The 25,192-nt window shown below is 36.7% G+C and overlaps 1 protein-coding gene across 8 annotated transcripts in view; it reads right to left on the minus strand.

The window, feature by feature from the left end:
• CCSER1 (coiled-coil serine rich protein 1) overlaps positions 1 to 25,192 on the minus strand; it is a 641,644-nt gene that overhangs the window by 319,668 nt on the left and 296,784 nt on the right. For 7 of the 8 annotated variants that reach the window (XR_014955187.1, XM_085579113.1, XM_021550301.3 and 4 more), the window contains exon 7: positions 18,210 to 18,287. The exons of the other annotated variant lie outside the window; for it this stretch is intronic. Coding sequence is in view for 6 of the 7 variants with exons in the window: in XM_085579113.1 (XP_085435239.1) it covers positions 18,210 to 18,287 (78 nt within the window). In the remaining variant the exon portion in view is untranslated. The remainder of the gene's footprint in view (positions 1 to 18,209; positions 18,288 to 25,192) is intronic. 8 annotated transcript variants of the gene reach the window in all.

The raw sequence follows: 25,192 nt of genomic DNA on the forward strand, positions 1-25,192 counted from the left end.
TTGACTCATCCAGGAAAAGCTGAAACCCCTACTTCAAATTACTTTTGTCTATTAACCATCATTGCTGCAAATAGGGTTGGCAACTTCTGTTCAGGTGGATTTTGGAAAACCTATCATTTCCCAAAATATCAAGTAGGTAGCATACTCCAAATAATGGAGAAAGTAGTGGCAACTACACTCCCACCAGTGGGAGTATGTGCAGCTCAGTGAAGTCACAGAAACTCTTCTCAACCCTCTGCTCATGAGTAAATTCTCATGACAGTGCAGATCCCATACGGAATTACCCTCTTACACAGCCACAGCCTTTTCCACAGAAATGGCCAGAATAAAAATGCCTCCACCATTGTGAGGGATGCTGTCCTCCAATCCATCCAGCAGTCTCATATTTGCTCCCTTCTCCAAATCTAATGTTTGGCAGGAGCTCCCAACTCTGACCAGCCTCTTCCAGCCCCTTTAATAAGAGTCTGGACAGATGGGAATTCAGCAGCAGAAAGCCATCTAGTTTCAGAATAACCTTTGCACCAGAAAACTAACCTTGCTGCCACAAGTCCATCAGGACAAGCTGGCACTATGAAACTGCTAAGCCATGCCATTTTCATACAGATTGCTCAACAAGACAGAGAAAGCATCAAGCCCTTGACTTCTCTTCCTGAAGGCAGGGTATGGCCCATCAGCCATTTTGTGGCTATCCCTAATTTAGCTATCTTCTACTGCTCATTGGCATGTGGATTTCCTACAATTTATGTTTCTGCTGTTCTCAAAAAACGTTCATGCTTTATGAGGTGTATGATCACGTGACACCTGCAATCTTTCCATTATGGCATTTAAGATTTTCTTTTATCTCCATTTTGTTAATTGCTTTGCTAAAATTTAATTTCAGCTAATTGAAACATTGCTATCATACTCTAATAGCTACAAAAATTTGATGGATATATTGAGGAGTAAGAAGCTAGTGCTGTAACAGAATTTGAACATGAATCTATCTTCATAAGCAGTGTCTACTGAAATTGTATTCTTGTTTTTCATTCAGAAATTGTATCTTCCTTTCCCTTATGAGTGAAAAATCATCTCTGAGCTTACTTTCTACCAAAACAAAAAGGAGAAAATCTTATGGCTTTGACTAGTTTTTTTGTTTTAAATTAAGTAACTGGAAAGATGAAGTAGTAGTGTCATAGTTATAATTACATGACATTTTTATTCCACTACATGACCTAGTCTCTTATCCACCTGTGTGGCAGATAATGGAGGGATAAACCCAGCTATTTCTTTAATGGAATTTAAATTATTTTTTGAATTTCAATTTCATTATCTGTTAAACATGAAAGAAGTGTTTGGTACCTCTTGTGATATGAGGGAAGGGGGGAAATACTTTAAAAGAGAGAATATTCAGTAATGAAATATTGCTTAAAATTCAATAATAAAGATTCTTATCCTAAACTTTATGACATTATGTACATAATGAAATAGATGACAACTAAGAACTTAATAAACAAACTTCTAAGACCAGCAGCCATTTGCAAAATATATTCAATCTTATGTTTTTTATGATAGCTCTCTTGATCCAAACATTTATTAGGGACAATGTTACTTAGAGGGGAACCTGATTTTCATTGAAACTGTGAAATACGATGTTTTTTAATCTCATAGTATGCATGAGATTAAAAAACACTAGAGCAAGGTAATTTTAACATGTTTCCTGCAATGTAAGGTGTCAACCTTTCTGAAGCTTTGTTATGCTCATAATGGAAAAAAAAAAAACTAATTAAGACACAGCATAACAGATAGCTATAACAGGCAAGATATTGCCCATTCCTTTCATGGATACCAGATCTAATCTTGATGAAACATCCTCAGACATGCCAAAAAAACAATAATTAAATCATCGCATTCATAAAAGTCAACAAGTCAGTGTGGACTATTTAGGTGAATTAATATTCTTATTACCAATCAGCTCTCCCAGGTTTCCAGAATGCAGCCTCCAGGATCATGTTCACTACCCTATTTTTACATATTTTGGCATCTACAACCCTTGCAAGAACCACTATTTTGCATATATACCATGGCTGCCTTCTAAGCATTAAAAAGGTTTAATAAAATTAGTCATACTATGCCACTAAAAAGAATAAATGTACTCTGGCAGTTCTGCAGATAGAATTATTTCCCCCAGGAAGATACGCTGTTTCTGGGCCAGAAGCGCCATATCCTCCAATTTTTGATTTCTTGCCTTAAACCCAAAGCCATCTTTCTCTATAAATAAACTACTAATATAGCACAAAGCTTGCACTAGTTGCAATTTAAACACATTTTTGTAATGCACAAATAGAAATTCCCACCCCTTCAATCTTCTGTCTTTTGTACACCCAGAAAGAGAAAGAAAATCAATCATTTATTTTGGACAATCACAGGTAGATTCAACCTTTTCTTCTCCTGGGGCTCTTGATAAGAACCTTTGATTGGCATTTGATTTACTTTTCTTCCCATTTTCTTTTAATGCCTTTTTTCTCATGAAACAAAGGAGAAAGAGGATGAGTAGGCTGCTGTTGAGAGCTATAGATACAGCTCTGAACAACAGCAGCTGTAATTAAAAAAAAAAAATCACCTAGAAATTGACAGCATGTTTACAATAAGTATGTCTGTAAGAAATTAACAACTGTATCTGTGGGTGGGTAGGTTGCAGGGTGAAATCAATTCCCCAGGGATCCTGCTAGTAAACCTTATATTAAATACACTTTATATGAAACTTTCTCAAAACTCCCTAAAGTCTAAAGGGTCTTTAACAGCTCAGAAGGTCTGCTAGGATTAAAACAAAAACATTTAAATTTTCAACTAGAGGAAACTTTGAGTTTTCTAGGGATAACTGAAGAGAACCACAGTCATTTCTCAGCTGCCCCTTTGCCATGGGAGTTATCTTGTTCTGCAAGCTTGGATTCTGCATCTCCCATAATACCCCACTACCTTCCACATTCTATTATTAAACTGAATTTTCTCTGTGACAAGAGCTACGTGTGTGTTACTTGGTTTACCCCAGCCAGCAACCAAACATACAGTCACTCACTCAGTCCCTCACTAGCAGGATCAAAGAGAGGATCAACTAGGATAAAAGCTATAAAACTCATGGGTTGAAAAAAACCACCAGTTTAATAGGGAAAGCAAAAGCCACACAGCCAGACAGGCAAAGAAAAACAAGGAATTCATTCAGTGCTTCTCACGCAGGTATTCAGCCACCTCCAGGACAGCAGGGCCACATCACAGGCAACAGTTATTTAAGAAGACAAACAGAATCATTCAAAATTTTCTCCCAGTTCTCCCTTCCTCCCCCACTCTATACACTGAGCATGATGTCACATGGGCTGGAATACCCCTTTGGTCAGTTTGGGTCACCTGGCCTGGCTGTGTCTCCTCCCACCTCCCACACACCCCTAAATTCCCTGCTAGTACGAAAGCCAGAAAAGGCCTTGGCTGTGTGTAAGTCCTGCTCAGCAGTAACACAAACACAGCCACATACCAGGCACTGGGAAGAAAATTAACTCTACCCCAGCCAAAACCAGCACACAGTCATGGAAAATGGAATTCTCTATTAAACTCCTATTGCCTGTAACATCTTGGGTTAAGTCCTGTGGAGCTTCTCTATGTACCAAACCACCACCACCCTCATTCCAGGCACTGTTGATTTCCATTGGCTATCCTTCCAGTGAGAGCATATTCTAGTTGAAGCATACATGTATGCTTACATGTTCTTGATCAGACCAGATCATGGTCACCCACAGGCTTACTGAAAGCTGCTTCATTCAGATAACTTTGCTCTAGCTTGTCACACAAGGAAAAAAGTTGCCATGGTTTTTGGGCTTGGCTGGCTTTTGGTTTTGTTTTTATTAAAATATTTATAGAACTTAGTGCATGTAACTTTGATCTTATAGTGCAATTAATAATTAAACAGGATCAGAAGGTTCTGTGCCAAGAGACCAGGACTCACTGCCCTTTCCTCAACCTCAGCTCAGCTCCCATCTGTATGCAAGCAAGCAGAGGAAAACCAAAACAGAGATCCTCGTACAAATGTGATGACAACAGAAAAGCAAAGCTGGAATGCATCTACTTCTGGAAGCCTATCACTATCCCAAGTTTGAAAAGAGATTACGCCAGAGAAGTACCAGGTAACAAAGTGAAAGATCATGAGATCTGGATCTGTCACTGACAAGCTTTTTATTGAAGTCTCCATGCTGTGGTCTTCCCTGCTAATTATTTTTCCTTCAAAATAGAAAAATCTCAAGATTTTTTAAAATATAAAAAAATAATAATAAACTTGTTATAGAAAAGAATCAGGGAGGTTCAAACCTCCTGAGGGGCTTATGACCTTGAGAAAATCAGCCAACAACTTCACGTCTGCACAACAGTGTGGCAGCTTATATGCACTCTACATACATTGTTGCAATACTTTTTAAATTACTCTTAAGAATTTCACACATTTAATAAAGATTGACAAGCATACAATTTATTCTGTAGGTCATCTTCTACACAGATGTATTTTCCATCCCTTCTTTGAACAACTTTCTTTAGTTAAAACAAGGTCATTCTGGATTATCAAATTCTCTTCTGTGATACCAAATCTTCTCCACTGAAATTATAATTGATCCATGACCCTCTCCTATTTATTTGTTCACAGAATTTTTCACACAACTCTAAAATTAAACAAAGAAAGCAGTGATATTTCACCTCTGTGGGAAAACTGCATGGGCCTTTTACAAAACTGTGGATCCTTGTTCAAATACCAAGAATCCAGTGTTACACAGACTCAGTGAGATGACAGCTGTCATACAAACAACATTATCCTTACAAGCAAATAATTCTGCTAAGGCTGCAACATTGTCATATTCTTAGGTAAGTGACTAGGAGTTCAGATCTTTTAAAATCGATTTTGTTGTCATTTTACCAATTAGTCTTAGAGTGCTTTCAAATAAATTTACAGTTAAAGTTGTAGCTTAAGTGTCAGCAATTTCTGTTTCTTTGAATTACATTTGTTTATATCACCATGATACCTCTAAACACTAATTTTGATGCCAAATGGATTTAACATCAGAAAAGGTTATCACCATTTGCCAAGAGCATTGAGAGAGTTCTTTTTTGATCAACAGAGTAACAAGGGGCGATCAACCTAATCTGCAAGAGGCTCCTAATAACACCACTGGGGACAAAGCTCTGCTCCTTGATTCCCTAATCACAGTAGGAAATACAATCAGCTCACTGTAAAAATACCAAGAAGCCTCCAAATCCTTACTTTTAAAAATTCAATTGCCAAAAGGACTGTGAAAGCATCAATCTACAAGAAGTTTGTTTGACACAGTAAATTTCCCATGATGCTCATCTTTTTCACATCTCTTTGTAATGACACAAGAGAAATCCACTATTCATATTAGCAGGGTTTCTCATCATGTACCACAGAAGGATTTTTATTTAAAATCAGGATTAACATTAACTGTCACATCACAGTCTGTATTTGAACCATCTCTTAGGTAAAATATTTCTTGAGGAGATATTTTTCTGGCATTAGCTATGTGATATTTTGTGCAATAGTGCTGTTCTGTAGGAGTTGATATCATAGAGACAAAACTGACTCAAAATGACAAAATTATGAACATGCTGTTATTATAGAAAGGAAACAAATAACAACAACAAAACAAAAAATAAACAAAAAACCCCAAACAAAGCAAAAAATAAACCAAAAAAGATCACAAGATCATCAAGGAACAAGACGGAAAGAACTGCTGGATAAACTGAACTCTTGCAGGGCCAAGAAAGATGGCTTCTGTTGATTGAATTTAACAACTGGCCAGTTCTTTAAACATCTTTGCTGTAAACATTTTGGTTTTGCTGCTAAATGCTCCACAATATAATATGGCATGAACCACAGTGTGACAGTCAGGTGGGTTTCTCCCACACTCATGACAGCCACATACCAAGAAATTAAGGTGGTTCTTGCTTCATTTAAAGGAATAGAACTTCCTTAACCAAATTTCCTAAAGCCATTCTTAAGCCTAAGTTCATTTTAGGAAAACTACATCTCAGCTGGAAAAGAAAACCAAGAGAAAACAAAACTGATAAGCCCTGTAGGGCCGAAAAGTACAAAAAGTAGCACAGTACAGCTTATGTATATTATCTACCTGCAGGGATATCTTCTCAGATGAACCCTTTGATGAATTTCCCTGGCAGTACTTTAAGTTTTGGAATGTAGAAAAGTCATATTACAAGTATCTCTTCTACATTATTCTGCCTTTAGACTAATGCAGGTAACAAAGAAGAATATTAATCACGTTGATTAGAATGGTAATTTCAATTAATACTTCAGTCACTGGACTGAACTATAGGTCAGTCCTCTATGTGCACACAGGATACTTTGGAATGGACCTGAGGAAGAGTCAATTTTTCATTAACAGGTAGACAAGTGGCATGGTCCATCTGACATTATGCATCCCTCTGTCCAGCCATTCACCCACTTTTAACTGGACACCTCAGAAAGCCTGGAACTGCTCAGGCTCAGGCTCGCTTTAACTCCTGCTGGATGAAATAAATAAGGCCCAAACTGCTGGCCAACAAGAGCCTACATAATCACCAGACACACTGAGCAGGTGCTTCATTTGATTCTGACCTTTTCTTTAAGTCAAATGACTTCTTTATCTGACATTAAGATCATACTGCCATTAAATGCCACCTTTGCTAGCACTCACCTCTTTCTTGCCTCTCTCCTGACAGACCATCCACAGTCAGAAGCACAACGGCACCTGACAATATCATCAGCTGCACTCCAGTTCACATCTTCATGTTTAGTTGTTTTTTTTTTTTGAACTACCAATAGAGCCTGAAGGGATGAAGCTGCTGCAATTGGGCATTCAAATGTAGATGCATCAGAGAAGAACATTTCATGTCCTTTAAATCACTGTCATAAGCCAATGTAAATTAAAAATCTTCCCTGGTGAGAGAAGCACTTGCTTAGATTCAATTTTGCCTTTTTGAACCATTCTGGGAATACTCTCTCAAAGTAACTGCATCCACAAAACCTGCTTGCACTGTTGCTTTGAATGATTCATAAAGGTGTGCAGGACATTCTTATGTACAAGTAATTAGGATTTCCAAAAGCCACAAAATAAATGTATGAATACATAAGAAGAGGAATTGAATAATGATGGACACTTACACGTCATCTCCTTGCGCCATAAGAGCCACTAGATTTTCTTACTCTGCTCTTGTTGTTTCTACACTTAAAGCCCTTGGTGTACAGACACCCAATGGGGAAAAAACATAAAACGGATAAAAGAAAAGGAACTAATTTCCTTATGAGAAGGACTCTATAGATAGAAAACAAAGAACTATACAAAGGAATACTTAACACTCTACATTTCCCAGCAAATAATATAGTGTGTATTTGTGTGTTTGTAATACAAACTATTTTTCATGTTATCTTTCCATTTCTATAAGCAAATAAATTTCATTATACTAGAGAGAACTGAAGCATCACGAAATACCAGTGACTTCTCTGTTTAATGTTGTAATGAAATGAAAGCTATCTTAAAACATAATAAATATCCCTCAGATGCCACTTCTTTATTTAAAGAGAAATTTTGTTCCCCTACACCAGACTCTAAATGGGGAAATCTGTTTGCAGTGGGCTTCACTTCCCAGTGTGGCAGCAAAAGAGTTCCAGAATTATTCTTCTCAGTGGGAATATTAAGTCTTTGAGTAAGACACAGGTCAGTGAGGCATCACTAACAACCGGAAATAGAAGCCAGGAAAAGCAGGATCATTTCACCAGCCCGAGACCAGGACAGCATGCAGGATCACCAAACAGCTCAAGCCTCTTTCTGTGAAAGAAAGATAACACCTCTCCACCCTATAGGAGTGTTACAGGGATTAGTGTTTGCAAAAGCCTCTGCACCTCAAATTTAATTAATATTCATGATAATCAGTCCCATTAAATTTGAATGCTGAAGACATCTAGTTAACATGTGAGTAGCATTTATATGACTGTGGTACTGATACATAAAAAAATGACAGCTTCATAACATTTGTTAATTTTCCCCCAATTAATTCCATTTACTCTAAGGACCTCTTTCTGTCTAAGAGGTGCACAATGCTTTATAAAATAGATTAAACCCAATATAATGCTGACTTAATTTATGGACAGCTATTTCTTATTTATGATAAGGAATTATCATTTTGCCAACGAATTTGCATTCACCCTCACACATGACTAAGGATAATTATGGAAATTAAGAGTACTGGAATCAACTATTCTGTGGTCATGGGAGGAAAGAGGATAAAGATATTCAGAAGAGGAGACTGAAGCAAAAGGCTTAAAGAATTCATAACTTAACAGCCTATATATATTTTATTCATTCAAAATGTTTATAAACATGGCAATAAATACCAAATACACAAGCTTGCAATTGAAATATCATCCTCAGGAATACAGCAAAACATAAAGCAAAATAATGAAGATACAAGAAGGCAGAAGTACCATTCTGGCCATTTCTAATTTTGACAATACTATACAGCTAAAGACTTTGCTGCTTAGAGCTGGGGTGACCAAATGACACAGATCTGCTTGTTTCATACCAAGTTCAAGAGTGTCCTGAAATATTTGGAATAGGAAATGGTACAGGAAAACTGTTTCTTGTCCAAATTTAAATGTGTATTGATATGACAACTCTCATTTAAGTGGTCTTGTTGGACAAAATCCCTCCTCCCAGTGCTGCTCAGAGAGCTCACTATGGACAAAACAGCAAAGCCAGAACTGCCTGTACAAAGATGCCAGCCTATTAAACTTGCAAGTACAGGAACATTTCTATCTGAAGGGACTTAAGATTTGATCAAAGCAGACTGACCTAGAGGAATCCAAACAATCCCTGAGAAATAATAATAAGTCAACTTTAAAGTCCAAATTCCCCTCTCACACAGTATCCCAACTTCATCCTACTTCAAATCTGCAATTCCACAATTAAAGCAATATTTAATATCTTTAAACTTTTTCTTTCATAGTACTAAAAACATTTTAATTTGTGTGTATGAATCTCTTACATTCTGTAACATGGGCATGCCAAACTAAGTACTTCATTTTAAACTTCAATGTCACCAGTTTTCTTATTTCTCTTTTTATACCCTGCAGATTTCCAGTTAGTCTATGTTTCCTAAGCATTTTAAATTTGATGCAGACATACCAGTCTGTGAAAATGGTAAGACTTTAGGTATTTTAGTGAGCAGTAAACAGAAAACTTTCAGGAAACATCTTAGTTTTTACAAACAACATGAAACAATTTCATGTCCGTTCCTAAATTTTCCCTTGGTTCAGCTGTAGATAAACATTTCCATCCCCCTCCAAACTTTACTTGTTTTTACTGACTTATTGAAATAAACTGGCACCTTATTAGAAGAACCAGAAATAAATATAACTCTGTACAGTCATGTGGAGGATGATGCACTTCTCCCTTTCACTTAAATATGAAACCATGCAGAACCCAAAACAAATAATCAGTCATGCTTGTTCATTCCTTTCTTGGCTACTGACAACATCCATAAATGTAATGATTACAACAAATGGTAATCAGATATGCACCTAAAGAAAACTTTTTTTCCATTGCACCCTCCTTAATCTTAACGTAAGCTTTCAGAACTCTAATGATAGATGGTAACTCTAACAATACAATTATCACAAGGCTCCCATAACAGTGTACCACATAGCTGTACAAGTTTGAAATGCTTAGCAAATATTATCCAAATTAAAAATTGAGTATCCTTTCTCATCTATAGCATTCAGCCTTGCTTGAAAATATCAAATCTAAAAAAAAAAAAAAAAGTTGAATATATATTTCATTAGTAACTAGGACAGAATGAAGCTATTAGGTCTGTTTATGGGTTTTCCCCCTTTCCCATTATCAACTCCTTCAACCACAAAGGTTGTGCTCTTTTTCCTTTAGTCCATTTTTTTGTACCAGAATTTTTAAAGTTAATCATGTCCTCATCAATTTATTAAAAAATGGTTTAGAAATTTAAATGGTCCAAAACACAGAAGTTTTTCTTAAATTGTCCAAGTTATCTGTGAGATACAGTAGGCATGGCCTTTTCTTATAAGTGTTCCCCATTATAACAATCCAACAAACCCACAGCCTTAAGACTGACTTTCCAACATTTTTTAAATAATTAAATCTGACTCTTTCCATTGTCTCCATCTCCAATGGCTTTCAGGACTCTTATTAAAATCTCTGATAAATGAAGAAGCCTGAATAAATAGATTTCTTATTCTATACACAGGAAGAGACATAACCTTTTTCTGGACTACTATTAAGAGGCAGTTCTTACAACCATATTTAAGAACACTCCAATCAACAAAGGCAATCTTTTACCTGTCCTTTTTTTAAAAAAAAAGCGAGTCAAAAAGGTAGAAGAAACTTTATGGTTTTTTTAAAAAAAATTGTAAGGCACTAAAAAGTCACCTTAAGCACACAAATACATTTCACTACCAATAATCGAAGTATTGAACTATATCAGGAGCAAGGAGAAGGGCAGAGAATAAATTGAATGCACATGCTATGAATTAAAATCAGAGTACATCACACCTTTCAAAAACAAGACATTTACTCCAGTACTACCGTAAGCAAGTGGCTTACAAAGGAGTTTTTAAGATATAAAAGTTTGTAAGAGACAAAGTTACCAAGAGACAGAGCATGACCAAGTCACAAACTTAAATGGAAAAGAAACCAGAGAGACAACAAAAATCCAACTACTACAGCTTTCATCACCTGTCAACAACTGGCTCTGCTAGAAAGTTAGCCAGAGGCAAGGCAGGATAGAGCTTTCAGAAGCAGCACAAGGTGTCTCTGTGTCAGCAATTAGATCTTGCCTTTAATTTCAATTAATGGTTGTCTAAATAGCTCACAAAAATATCCACCTCTTTAAACTCTCGGTGAACATTTTCAAAGTCAGTCAGTTATTTTTAGTGTTGTACTTTTGAGACATTTAACTTGATAAGGATTTCAAAATGCCAACTCTCAATTTCTTACTGTAATGGATTTTGTTTGAAAACATGTGGCTGGGTCATTAACATTACTCAGTACTGGCAAACTTGTTTATACATATTCTAATAGAAGAGTCAAGGATCAGATGTTTTCCATTTAAAATCATTAATTTCACTAAGTCAAAAGTTCTTGTCAAAAACATGTCAAGTTTCCACACCTATGATTTTCAGAGGCTTTCTGGATGAAAAAACAGCAGTCCTTGGCCAGAAAGGGAGAGAGAGGACCTGCTACAGTCAGAATAAATATCTGAGATGTAGACAACCCATTTTCAAGTTCCCAATTTGTTTAATTTATCCTAGGAAGAAAACATTCATTGCTGTAACACCTGCTGGAAAGTGAATAATTCCTGCGTAGCAAACAGTTCTACATTTTCACTGTATTGAACATAATTCATGAAAGCACTTGAATTTTATCTCATTTACAGCAACTACAGAAAGTACTCTAGGGTTGGAATGGTCAAAATGGATTTACATTTTCACCTTTAAAATAATTGACGGGGTTAAAAATGGTCAACACAGATGAATATTTTCACTTCTAAAGTAATTGATGCCTCTGACATAATCCATGCCATCCATGCCACTATAGTCAGTGGGCACTGTGCCATTGAATTAGATGGAATTTTATTCCAAACTCTTTATGAGTCTGCTCACTAGAAAAAAACAAACAAAAACAAACAAACAAAATTCCAAAACAAAAACAACCCACAAAAAACACACAACAAACAAAAAATCATGCATCATATCTTACAAATGCCTGATAAGGAAACCTCCCTGTCCAACCACCCAGGAGCTCCTCTGGCAGCACCTGAGCTGGTACTTAGGACCTTTTGCAGCTACGCCCTTCCACACTCACACAAGTTTCCCAGAGCAATCTCAGACTTCCAGATCCTTAATATCATTTAATCATGGTGCACTAATGAAATAACAAATCACAGCTCAAGCTGGTGCCTCTGAGGAGCAGCCCCAAACAAAAACAAAAAGAAATCCTGGGCTTTTATACCCTTATGGTCAAAGTGCAGCAAAGTCTGGAATCATTAGCTCCTGAGTGCCCGGTGCCCTGTCTGGGCCACCTGGGACCTTTGTTGTGCCTCTTGCCCCCCAGCTGCACCCCAAGGAGCTGCCTCCACAGATCATGGATTCCTCAACACATCAGATTTCCTTCTGCCTATCAGTCCCATGACAAGGGAAATTAGGAGGATTTACTGCTTGCATTGAGATGATTAGATTGGCACTTTAAGTGCTCTTACTGGGCGTATCAGAATCCTCCCATGGAGTTTCAAGAAAATCTTTTTTCATGGTCTTGGTGATAAAATCTTGTCAGCAACCTATAATGTTACAAGTTTTATGACTTTTAAATCTTGGATATAGAGCACTCAGCAGGAAAGCCTTACTTTGTAGGTATGCATCAGAATTCATTGTGTGAGCATGTGTCTGCCTGAGGGGAGAAACCTGAATGAACCCAATATTTACCCTTGCAGTGCTGATTAGATAACATGTTAAGTTATGCTGGAAACCCTGTTAACTGAAAAAATGATGATCCTTCTGCATGCCTTTGCTAAAGCATCACTTGTGTTTCTGGTTGCTTTTCAAGATTTTAATAATACATACATTAATCATTTTCCTATCTTTGACTCACTGAGTAAATAACTGAATTTATAGCAATAAAATCATCAGTTTTGCTTAAGATAGAGACTGGAATTTAAAAATTTTGAACTAGGGGTCAAGCTATGATGAAAGCTTCAATAAAACAAAGGAGGATACACTAAAAATGCATGTATGTAAAATTTGGACAGAAAGACAACTATGATCAAGGCATAGAGACAGAAGGAACTAAGAAAATACATGTGTAGCTCCCAGTCTGACTGCTGATCCTTTTAGTCATTAGTAAATATTAGTAAATATGTTAGTATTTAGTAAATATTTCAGTGACAGGAAATTACCAATCTTGTACCTACACTCCCCACAATTAAAAAAAAAAAATATTCATTTACTTATTAAATAGGTGATGTGGTTCTAGTCAGACAGACTTGCTGGCAGAGAACTTTTTCTTGGGAAAAATGTGCACAGAGTTTTTGAGAAAAAGGAAAAAAACAGTGAATAAATGCACAGAAGCTTCTTCTAGCAGGACCAGTAATACCTGCTTCACACTCCTCCCTTCAGAACAAATTCAGCGCTGTTCTAGATCTCATATCCTATGATGATAAAGACTGTGAAAAAAATCAGATGTATAAATATTTTTGAGAAATGACAAAATGGAAGGCTTGCACTGAAGACAGAAAGCTGCTGTGATTATGTGACTTTTAAAAGTCTGTGCTATACCAGCACAGGAGTAATGAGGAAAGAAAATACTGACATGGGAGATAACAATTAAGAGTGGGAGGAATTGATTAAAACACTGAAGAATGGTGACAGACTGGCTTAAAATAGGATGGAGACTGAGGCAGCAGAAGAGTAAAGGTGGGGTTGTGTGAGTCACAATTCTACAACTCTACTCACTTTACTAGAAATATCAAAAACCTATCTAAAACAAACAAACCAAAACCACAGAGGCTTCAGATGCTTCTCAGCAGAAGCAGAAATTCAGCTGGAGGGTGGAATGAGAGGGACAAAAGCTTATAAGGTTTATGAGGCCTCACTAGAGAGCATCGCTGAACCCCAGCCTGCTCTATCTGCCAAGGGGTCACAATGCCTGTGTGATTATTTCAAAGTCTGTTTTGAACACAAAGCAACACATTAAATTCTCCTCATTTAAGGAAGTGTTAGAAAACACTTAAAATATTGGAAATAGTCCATTTAAGGTAGAGAGGGTAAATAAGCTGGCTGTGTCAACTAGCATAGGAAGCTTTTGCAACTATAGGACCAGCTTGCTGTCTTCATTGCTGAGTAACTTGAGAAAAGATTTCAGTCTACACCTAGAAATACGAAGTCCCACTCTTGGGCTAGCCAGCTGTCATTACTGTGCCTTTCATATTGATTATTCCAAATATCTGCTGTAAAATTAAATTGTGATTACAGACCTTTCTCTCTTGCTAATTCTAGGCACAAAATGTCAGGAGCTGCCAGAGCTCATGCCCATTTGTGAATTGCACTGATTTGCATTTCCAGAGCTTGTAAAGCTGCAGGATGAATAGTAAAACCCTAAGTATAGACATAATTTAGTCTAGCTTACACTTCACTAGACCTACAGCAGTGGCAACACTACTGAGGACTGTCAGCTTTTGCTACTTGACCTGGCACTTCTGTTTTCTTACTCAAGGAATTTGCATCGAGGGTATTAATTACAGAAGTCAGAACACAGTAGGATAATAAATACTGAAGCTCCCTCAAAGGAGAAAGGAAATAATGGAGGATTTTTTTTTCTTTCATTTAATGCCAATTAGTAAAGCATGGTTGAGATTAATCAGAATCGAGACACAATTAAACATCTCTACAATAAATTACTATTATGGTTATTATTTACAACTTGGCTGTGACTAATAACCAGTGAGACTGATGCTCATTACAACAGATAATGTATAATTAGCTATATTAGATATTTGATGTACCAAATGGCTGTCATAGATCTCTTCTTAAAAGACTGTCACTATATTTTAAAATAATTCAAAATAATAAAATACTATTATAATAAAGCACAGCATAATGAGTAGGAGAAAAGAACAGGTTCTAAAAAATGGATGAGACATTGCTTGCTAAGTTGACCTTTTAAAAATACCCACTCCTTAACTTATCCTCTAAATGAAAGGCAGGATTATTTTTAATTCCAGCTAATGAGAGCAGATATAAGTACTCATAATTAAAAGCCACTCACATTTGAGCCAGCTACAGTTTTGCTATTTTAACATAGAATAACACTTAGGATTGCATGACAAATACCATTCTGCTTCATTATATTCCAAATACTTAGTTCTGGAACATTTCAATTGTGACATAACTTTCTCCCTAAGACAAAGACCTAATTCTTCAAGAAATATTATAAAGCAACAGAAGAAAAAACTTCTGTTCAAAAGAAGATCCTGCCTGCTTGAAAGTTTAAGCGCAGAACCACCAACAAAGATTATGTTCTTTTCTGAGAGGAGAAATAAACTTTTTCTACAATGTAGGAAAAGATCTTCCTTTTCTGAACACATGGAAAACAGTAGAGGATTGAAAGCTGGAATCTGACAAAAAACCAACCCTCATTAAAAAGAAACACCTATGACGGCTTTATAAAAAATGGTTGAAGAAATATTTTGCCAAAGTGTCTCTGTACATGGCTGAACTGGATTTTTTTCTAAGATGTTGAAGAGTACAGCTAAGGAAGTCTGCTCTGAACATCATGTGTTGCTAACTCCACAGAGAGAAGGAACCCAAAGATGCACAGAAAATTGGCTGTACTGGCTGCTTTGCAAAGTTGCCTCTTTCTTCACAGAAAACCAAATCTACTATTTACAACAGTTAGAGAAAAGAAAGTTGCTGAATGGCATTAACTTTCTCATGGTTGCTTTTAGGATTCAACAGCTCTGGAGTTGGCTACCTTTATTTCTCACCCAATTGTTTTCTACTCCTTTTGCTGAGTACAGTGATACACTTTTAAAGTTACTGTCTTGATGTAAGTAAAGGACAGTTAAAGTATATGATGGACTCAGGTGGACTATGTCTTGTTGCACTGGAAAATATCTTCCTCCAAACACTCCTGAGCAGGGTTCTATATGATTTGTACCTTTCTGCTACAAGTCACAGCATGTGCAATATATTGGGAGAATGGTAGCTGAGGTTGCTGTTAGCAGAGCTGAGATGAAACTTACAAGTAGTTCCAGGGAAATCTGGTTGCTAACATTCACTAAATTCAAAATCATAAAATGGTTTTGTACAAGCTTAGGCTCTCCATATTTTTCCAGCACATATCCAGTGGGACTAAAAATGACAGGCATCTGCTTTGGTGAAGTTGGATATACAAGAAGAGTATGGTGACAGGATTGGCATTCATTCCTTACACAGAAATGCAGACTTTCTTTTGAAAGCAAATCGTTAAAATCCAAGGAAGGACAGTTCTCTTTCTTGGTATAAAACCAGGTATGACTGAGAACACAGTCTTGATTTCATTTCACAGTCTAATATAAAAGCTCATTAGCTCAGAGATCTTCAACTGTCCCAAAGAGAGGCAGTTTATAGGGCCCTGCTTTGTTACATGTGTTTTCCGGACCACAGAATGGAATTTCTTTTTCAATCTCCTCTACAGCAAGGATGTGGGAAAGGTTATTATCATGTTGCTAAGGGAAATGTGCCATCCCATCAACAAAAGACAGTATTATTTACTGACAGTATTCAGAGAGGGTTATGGCTTATAAAACCAGTCATTCACATTACAACTTGAGCAGTAGTGCTCTCTCTTGGAGTAAGCCAAGGAAGAGTAACAGAAACTATTATATTTTATATTATTTTTATTTCTAATCAAATCTACTAAATGCTGTGAAATGCATTTAACTTTTTCCTGATCTGACCTCCATTCATTTTGCTTGAATTGCAAAGAAAAATGTTTCCTGGTTTGAAAATTGACTGAAAGTGAAAGATTAGGTAATGCTCTCTGCCCTATTCTTCAGTTTATTTTACCATTTCTACTAGACTTTTAATATGAAAAACATCTTTGCTGTTTTATTAGAGCAATTATTCCACTTCAAATAAGTAATTTACAACCCATTTTTGGTTATAGGAACACCATTTCCTTAACAAATAAAGGCACTACATTGTACTTGATGCAAACAGAGCCATGTTTGATTACCTCAGCATGAAAATTAAGAAGTTAGATTTTCTTACCTCTTCCATTGTTATCTGAACTGAGCAGCCCATTTCTTTCTAAGTGTAATATCTTAGTGGTTTTCCAGGCACAGGGAGACTCAACTACTGAATCTGACTTAGAATGTTAAGCAGACTTCAATGTGCACTTAAAAATAGTGTTCCAAAGAAATAAAGATGTGTACCCTGGTATCTGGGCACACCATAGCTTAATTTCAGCCAAATCTGATTGAGTCTGAGGGTCTTAAAAGCATTAAATCCCAAAAGAGGAATAAGAATCAGTGAATAGCTGATCTCTGATATCCCATCTGTACCTACACTGATGAAGCAATTGAGCAAGCACAATCCACAACCCTTCTAATAGAATAATTTGGCTGGTTGTACAACTGTTGTACAGACACTGAAAATATGTGAGGAAAAAAAAAAGGGGTTTCTTTTCTGGCCTTGGCCAGGTCAAAAGGACGCTGTTATTTTCTGTGCTGGAAGAACATGCTGGAGAGATACAAACTTTACATCATCAAACTTCATTAATTCCAGTTACTCAGCTTTAACTTAGCATCATCACAAAGTGACTAAAACTCTACCCAGTCAACTGATTGTAGGCACACAGAAGGTGGAAACTTACTTGGGAGAGAGAAAATTTAAAAAAGGATACTCCTGTGAGTGTAACTTAGTCTGTATTTTGACACCCAATTGAGTGAATGGTGCTGAAAACCCAAGTTCTCTCTTCCTTATCTAAGGGAACAACTGGCAAGGTGACCTCTTTGCTAGATGGTGCAGCACTGCTCTGAGTACCTGGGTGGCCTCAAAGACCTCTTCCAAGAGGATCTGCCTAAGGCTATTCTGTGTCCCAGCAAAGGATACCACAGTGTCAGCTCAAAGTGACATATGGCAACTCACTCCTCATAGGTTAAACCTCATGAAGTTGTGAATATTGTCCCAACATTTATTATTAACTAAAATGCCAGGCCTGTGGATTACACTGTTACAAAGAACCTACCATTCTTTGACAGACATTAATGTCTCCTGTATATCCTTGGAGAAACTAATCATTTTGTTAAAGGTATATTTGAAATACAAAATAAAGAGAAATCTGTTGACACATTCCTTATACAGCAACGCACATATCCAAATGGGATAATGGATAAAAACGCAGTCTTAAGAACAACAGGTCACAGCTATAGTCTGCTGGAAAAATATTCCAAACCAGTATTGTATTCTGAGTATTTCTTGAAAATTGCATGGTATATACACAGAACATCTGCTGACATCACATTAATTTGAAGAAAAGGAAGAAGCAACAATAGCACTTCACAGCACAGGAGTTAACATGATATTATTAATAGACAATATTTATGGTTAAAGGAATTAACTGTACCTTGAAAAACAACGGCTCCTCAGGAAGGGGGCTAATGGGGAGAGAGGCTGTGCTGCCAGCTGGGCTCATGTCCGTACTCTGAAAGAAAAGCACACAGGAGTTTGCTTTTCCAATCAAGTTCTATGGACAAATTTTTTACATTTTGGAGGAGGGCAAAAGGAAGAGTTTGAAAACAGCACCGGAAATCCAACAGAATTAGACTGACATCTGCAACCTGTATTTATTTGCTTCTAATTAGTTCAAGTATTTCACTAATGGGTACTTGCATTTTATTTTGGATTAACTCCCATTCAAAGACTGAAATACATGCACAAGTACACAAACATGCTGTTCATATTAGTCAATATAGAAAAATTTATCTATCTCAAAAGAAACTATGACAAAATTTTAAATTATTCTTGGGATGACTCAATAGTATAATTAGAAGTAAAAGTTAACAGGAAAGCAATATATTGCAGGAAAATATTAGGTTCAATGTTTAAAAAAAGAACTAATTCACATGAGTCAATATACCTTACAAACAAGTAACAAGAAACAGTGAAGACTAAAGTTATAAATCAAAATCATTCAGTATATTTCAATGGATCTGTCAAGTCAAAATGCTTGAAAGATTGACGTAGGACCCCACCCTCTTCAGTAACCTGTTGGTTAGCATGGTCATTATTTTTACAGATGTGAAAAATATTAAAACAAATGTGTGACTCTTAACAATATAGAATGATAATAATAATAGAAGACCAAAATATGGAGTTTAAAAACATATATAAACAATATCAAAATTGTTCTGGAGAAAACTAGAATAACACTGCCTCTTGGAAAAAAAAAAGTCCCTAAGTGCTAAAATGAAAAAAAAATCCACCATGACCACCAGTAAAACAGAACTTAAGAATATAAAAAAAAAAAAAAAAAAATCAAAAAGTTTGCATGGCCTAGCAGTGCTTTCCTTTTCACAATGTAGCACTGCAATGAAGAATGATTTCATAAATTCAACTTGTGCACTTGACTAATCCGACACCTGGTTTTGCATCACTATGAATTTACCCTAAGTCCTTTGATAAACCCAAATTCTGTCAGTGAAGCACACTGCTCCACCCAGTAATTTCCAACAGCTCATCCATCAGGAGATGTTTGTGGAAAGACACTGCATTTCACTCAGCCAAGGGTAAGGGATGAATAAAGACAAAATTTTGGGTATGAAAACCCTGTGTCAAATCTAAAATAGGGCATGGAAACTTCAAAGTTAATACCCACTGGGAAAATGTGACTTTAATTAGATACCTATCAGTTATACCATAGCTGAAAGAAAAGACAACTGTTGCTTGCTAAATAAATGAGAAAGAAGGGGACCATGACAGTTATATCCTAAAAAAGAGACAGGTAATTTATAACCCACAGAACATAGAGATGATGTTGAGGAATAAAGAGAGATTGCAGTATATCAGAAAGCCAGTATGTCTGTAGAACCCATTGTATTCAGAAACAATACAAATTTTAATTTGGACTCCTGCACCTATCAGCAAGAAAACTGGCCAGTAATATTTACAAAATGAAGTGAAACTTAGCTATTCTACATTAAACACAGAGTGGAGACAAAACTGGACACTTCTGTGGGAATGTTTTACCTCAAATGCCGGCATCTCAGCAGAAGACAATTCACCTTTTAATTTACATAGAATAGAAAAAAAAAACTAAGAGGGGGAGTAAAAAAATAAAGAATCTTAAGTTCCATACCAAATCAAACACTCTAATTGGTAATCAGAAGTGGGCAGGAGAGCAGACCCATCTTTATGCACTGAAACAGCATCACCAGGAAAATCTGCAGTGTGAACTGCACATTGTTCAGGGATAGCTGGAATCCAAGGAAAGTTTAACAGCCCTCAGGATGATGCTGGTGTTGTCACAAAACATCTCAGGGCACATCCAGAGAATGGCCTCAGAAAAACATCTGCTCTTCCATGATGACTGGACAGGAGCCAGCCCAGGTCTGGTGTCACACTGATGTGGCACCATGCCTGAACTAAAAGGGCTGTTGCGGGTGGGGGGGGGAAGGGTGTTAGGAGGGGCACTACTTCTGGACTGAAAGTAATTTGAGTCTGACCAGACATGAGCACTGGCAGAAGAGCCTAGAGCTGTTCACATATACATAGTCTCAGTGCTTCTCCAACACCAGTAATTTTCGTCTCTAAGGAAAGCAGAGCACTATCTGTGCCTGTGTAACTTAATTAAACCCAGTGGCACTAGCACACTTCATTATAGTGGAGAACTGAGTGAGACAGCACCAAAAGGGTTGTTTCTTGAGCTATTAAAAAACCCAAACCCTTACAAACTAATCACTTCTATGAAAGATGTTGATAGCTTCCTGAAGCAATATACTAAGAATTTCAAACAACACCACACTCCCTATTAAAATTTGCTCTCTGTGGTGTGTTTATCATACTCACACTTTTCAGTCTAAAGCTCCCCATACATATTAAAAAAAAAAAAATCACTGTGAGGAATTTACTCAATGGGGACTTTTTATCTGATGTTGTCTAAACCAATTGTGTTCTCATAAAAGCAGCCACTCGCTTCAAGTCCAGCATAAACTTGATAGGTTTTAGTTATAAATTAACCAGAAGATGCTATACCATTGGGTTATAATTATATATTGTATGCCATCGCAAATGCTAAATAAACCTAATTTGTATCTTATTTCAAATTATCAGGCAAAATTAGGACACCTGATTTTCCAGTATTTTGCTGTGCAACTATCATTTTAATATATGTTTTTAATGGCCAAAATGCACAGCTGGGTTTTATTGACAGAGCCTTTTCCATGTGTCACTGGAAACCTTTCAGTTTACCAGAGGGCAGAAAATTTGCACAGCTTTAATCACCTAAAATACATTTTCAAAATATCTGAAAACCGAGAAACCAAGCAATTCAAATATTTCTCAGAACAACAGTTCAGAAAAATACCATTTTGCCCATGACAAAAAACCCCCACTGTGAGCACTTCTCCCAGTGCTTTTAGGCCTTTTTTGTTTTGTTTTGTTTGGAACAGGCTGCTAATATCCAGAAAACTCACATTATTAGAATGAGAAAGAGTCATTATTAGAAGAGTCAATAACTCTTCCATGATTGCAAAGATCAACGCTCAAGTTTTATTCTGATTTCTAGAACCAGTCTAAATATACATCATCCTTACTGCACAGTTGAACAGGTACCTTGGAGTCACTGAAAGGCCATGGTAATAATTTATCCTTGGAGAGTGATGTTAAAACTGTGATTAGGAGGTTTCTTGATAATGAGGCAAAGGAAGAAAACAAGTCCAAGAGAGAAAACTTTTCCCATTGCTACATCCATTTTGGAGATTGAAGGTCAGGATCCTGTTTGAGGACAAATTCTCATCAATTGAGCTAGATGGAAGTGAAAGCAGCTGTTTTTAGAGCGGTTTTAAATTAGTTATAGACTTGGTTTTGTTTTATTCCAATTGTCTGTACCTTCCTCAAAGCAGAACATTTCACAAACCTACATAACAATGTAAACTGTCTAACAGCAGATTAGAGAATCAGTTAGAGAACCAGCAGTGGTTCTCCAGCAACACAGAAGGTATGTGCACAGTGTTAAAAACATGCTCCTTTGAAAAGGATTCCTTCTTTTGAAGAGTCATCTTCCAGTCTTCAGCAACTCTTCTATAAGTGAAAGCATAAAGTCAGGGTTGTCTTGCTATAAACCCTTGCTTTTAATCTCATGTTCTTTAGGAGGTGGCCTGTCAGCCTTTGTTAATTGTGCCAAAAAATAAGGAACATCTACCGACAGAAGCCAATTTAATTTGCTACAACTGCTTTTCAAAAAGGGTAAACATTGCAATGGTAGCTGGCAGACACTGTCTTCTCAGGAGACCAGTATCACAATTTATTGATCTAAGGAGTTAATACTGACAGAGAAAACCTTCAGTGGATATTAGAGCTAGAGATCCAATAAATCTTTATAATAACTGAAGAAAAGCAATCTGTGTACCTTATAGCTTTGTCTAAGAGGTAGTGAATAAGTGTTGAATTGCCTTTCAGAGTGATTGCTTTAGTTGTATCATAAGTTATGTCAGAAAATATAATTTTATAATCTAGAAGTTGCATAGAACTAGGAAATTAAATAAGTGCAGTCAGCAAGCTCAGTAGTGACATTTTGATATACTGAAGTAATCAAAGACCTGCAAATGGATTTATTAATGGGTCTGCACTGTATTTTTATGAAATATTGTACTTAAATATCATTATCCCATTTTATCCATGGAAGTGAAAAAGAAGGGAAAGTGATTTTCTGAAATCTATGACAGGAGGTTAAAAACAAAGACAGAATCATCCAGTTATTCATCCAGGGTGTGCCATACTTTCTTACACACTTTTGGAGTGCTCCGATTTCTGTAATTTCTGTATTATTTAATGTCACAAAGAGGTTTTGCTCATACATGTACTTCCTGTAAGTAAATTTTCTATAAACAACTGAGGCTGGAAAAATTAGATTAAGGAAAATAGTAGATACACAATAAAAGCTTTCACCTCCCTCCCTCAATTGGGTTTCAGTAATGTCCCCCAACATCTCCCATCGCTCTCACTAAGAATGGAACAAGAGCCTCCTCAAAATGTGTTTTGTAGTATCTATGGATACAATTCAGGTAGTTATTTATAAATCCATGTCACATCTCCTTCCTTAGAAAGGCTGCATGGGTCTTGCATCTGACCTGAGTTATTGTAGCTCCCATTGCAGGGGTGAAGCTTAAATTACAGCTGCAACTCTGTCTTCCTATCTCCTTTTATGCTCCATGAAGTACAGACAGCTGGGTAAGGTTTCAGTGTTCAATTACCTACTGATTCTCAATCAGCAATTAGTATACAGACATACAGATTAGTCCCGATTCCTCTCACAACCTAAGCAAAGCCAATCACCTGAGGAAGTTGGGAAATTCCACCTCATAAAAGATAAGATACTGATCTGTCACTTAGCACTTGTAGGTTCAGTACTGTTGGTTTTTTTTAGAAGAGTCTGAGTTTTCAGGAAGTCTCTTAAATCTAATACTTGGCATATTTTTCTCCCACCGAGGAGGGGTTAGTAGGTAGAATATCTTGTTGACTGCTATTTATTTCCACTTGGAAAAATAGCTGAAAAAAGCTCTTTCAACCTTCTAATCAGGCCAAATCAATTATAAAGCCCATAACCAGCAAGTAACATAAAGCGTACACAGTTTGTTGAAGGGCTACTGTGTTTGAAATAGTTTAGACTCAGGCTATATTTTCACACTGTTTTATATTTAATATAAACTTGATTTACTCAAATATTTAAATTTACCATGTTACCTATCTCTCTTCTCCTAATATTAATTGCAAAAGTGTAAGAACACCAAAGCACAAATTACTGTTATTCAGTTTCTAAAATGGCAATATGAAATTCTTTAGCATAAAAATAAGTTGGTAGCTAGGACAAGGACAACACTTTGATAAAGGCTTTGAAATTTGTAAACAAATTAGAAAGTTGGACTATTTAGAATGGGAGATTGCTGGTTTACAATTCAGTGCACAGAAAGTGGGTGGGAAAGTCTGTTTTTATAAGCACAGAAGTATCACATGTCTTAAAATAACATGTATGTCATTACATAAATAATGCATTTATTTAACAGCAAATATATCTTCCTTTCTGCTCATTATTTTCACCTGGATTTTATCTTGCTCATCCTCCCAGTCTGTCTTTCCTCTCTGCTTTCCTCTACAAAACTTGTAATAAACAGAGACCCAAGTTTCCTTGTCAGACAACTTCCTGCCACAGAGAAGTTACATGAAGAGTCCATTAATACGTAGGAGAAAACCATTTCTACCTTCCCAACAACAAATTCACCGCAAGTTAATCTCTAAAAATCCCCTTCACTTCTATTGCAAGCAGAATCTAATTTCAAAACTAATTTGGACAATGACTTTGGGATTAACATCTCCTTGAGAGGAGACCCGTGGGATCATCAGTGACTGTCACTCTCTCAGGACTGCTACCATGACATATGATATTAAATGCAACTCCAGTCATATTTTTATCCTAATGAAAACCAGGGGGTTGCTTTCACAGATGCAAACGTGTTGTTGACAACACAGTGGAGAACTGATTTCCTTAAGCAAAACTCTACTCCCTCTTCAGTTTCTATTGTTTCTTTCATACTTCATTGACCATACTATCCAGCCTTGACATTTTGTTATTGTATATTCCTCCCTAATAATATAATCTAAAATCAGCTTTTTCTGCTCTTTCAGCAGGCAATTGAGAGAACCAAGTGCTCTCCAGGGATTTTAATCTGCAGGCTGTCTATTTCAATTGCTTTTCTTTCCTTGCAGGAGATCTTTCAAATGTACACTTTTTCTTTCTCAAACTACTTTCAACTCTGTAGAAAAAAAAGATGGTTGTCTCTCGCAGAAGGTTCAGTGTGGGGTTTTTTAATTCTAGTCACAAAGACACTTTCTTTCCGCAAAGCCTGCATCACAGCACTCACAGTAACTAACCTGATACTCCACACCACAGGCATAATCTGAATCTGAAAGAAAATGTCTGGTCAGCATCCACTCACAGAAGAGGCTATCAGCAGAGAACCTCTGGGCTCTCTCCAACTTCTACATCTTCCCTGCATAGAGAGATCCACTGTTTTCCTGCACTTCCAGATAAAACACTTAGAACAGAACTAATCAATTAATCGAACTGAGAAGGGTCAAATCAGAGAACAGAATTGACTCCTCTCCCTCCCTCCACACACAGAGACATGTTGTGCATCATTACCTAACACAACATACCGGGACCAAGATCCAAGATGGAATTGAAAAGGACCAGATATCGACACAAACAATAAATGCACCTACCATTACATCAAAGGGAACAAAAGCATAAACAGAATATGCACTTATTGGCTGCTGGATATAGGGGAACAACTGCCTTGATTGGTTAGGAAGAAAATGCTTCCCAAACCAGGT

This window comes from Lonchura striata, chromosome 4 (genome assembly GCF_050655825.1).
Source record: "Lonchura striata isolate lonStrDom1 chromosome 4, ASM5065582v1, whole genome shotgun sequence".
NCBI lineage: Eukaryota > Metazoa > Chordata > Aves > Passeriformes > Estrildidae > Lonchura > Lonchura striata.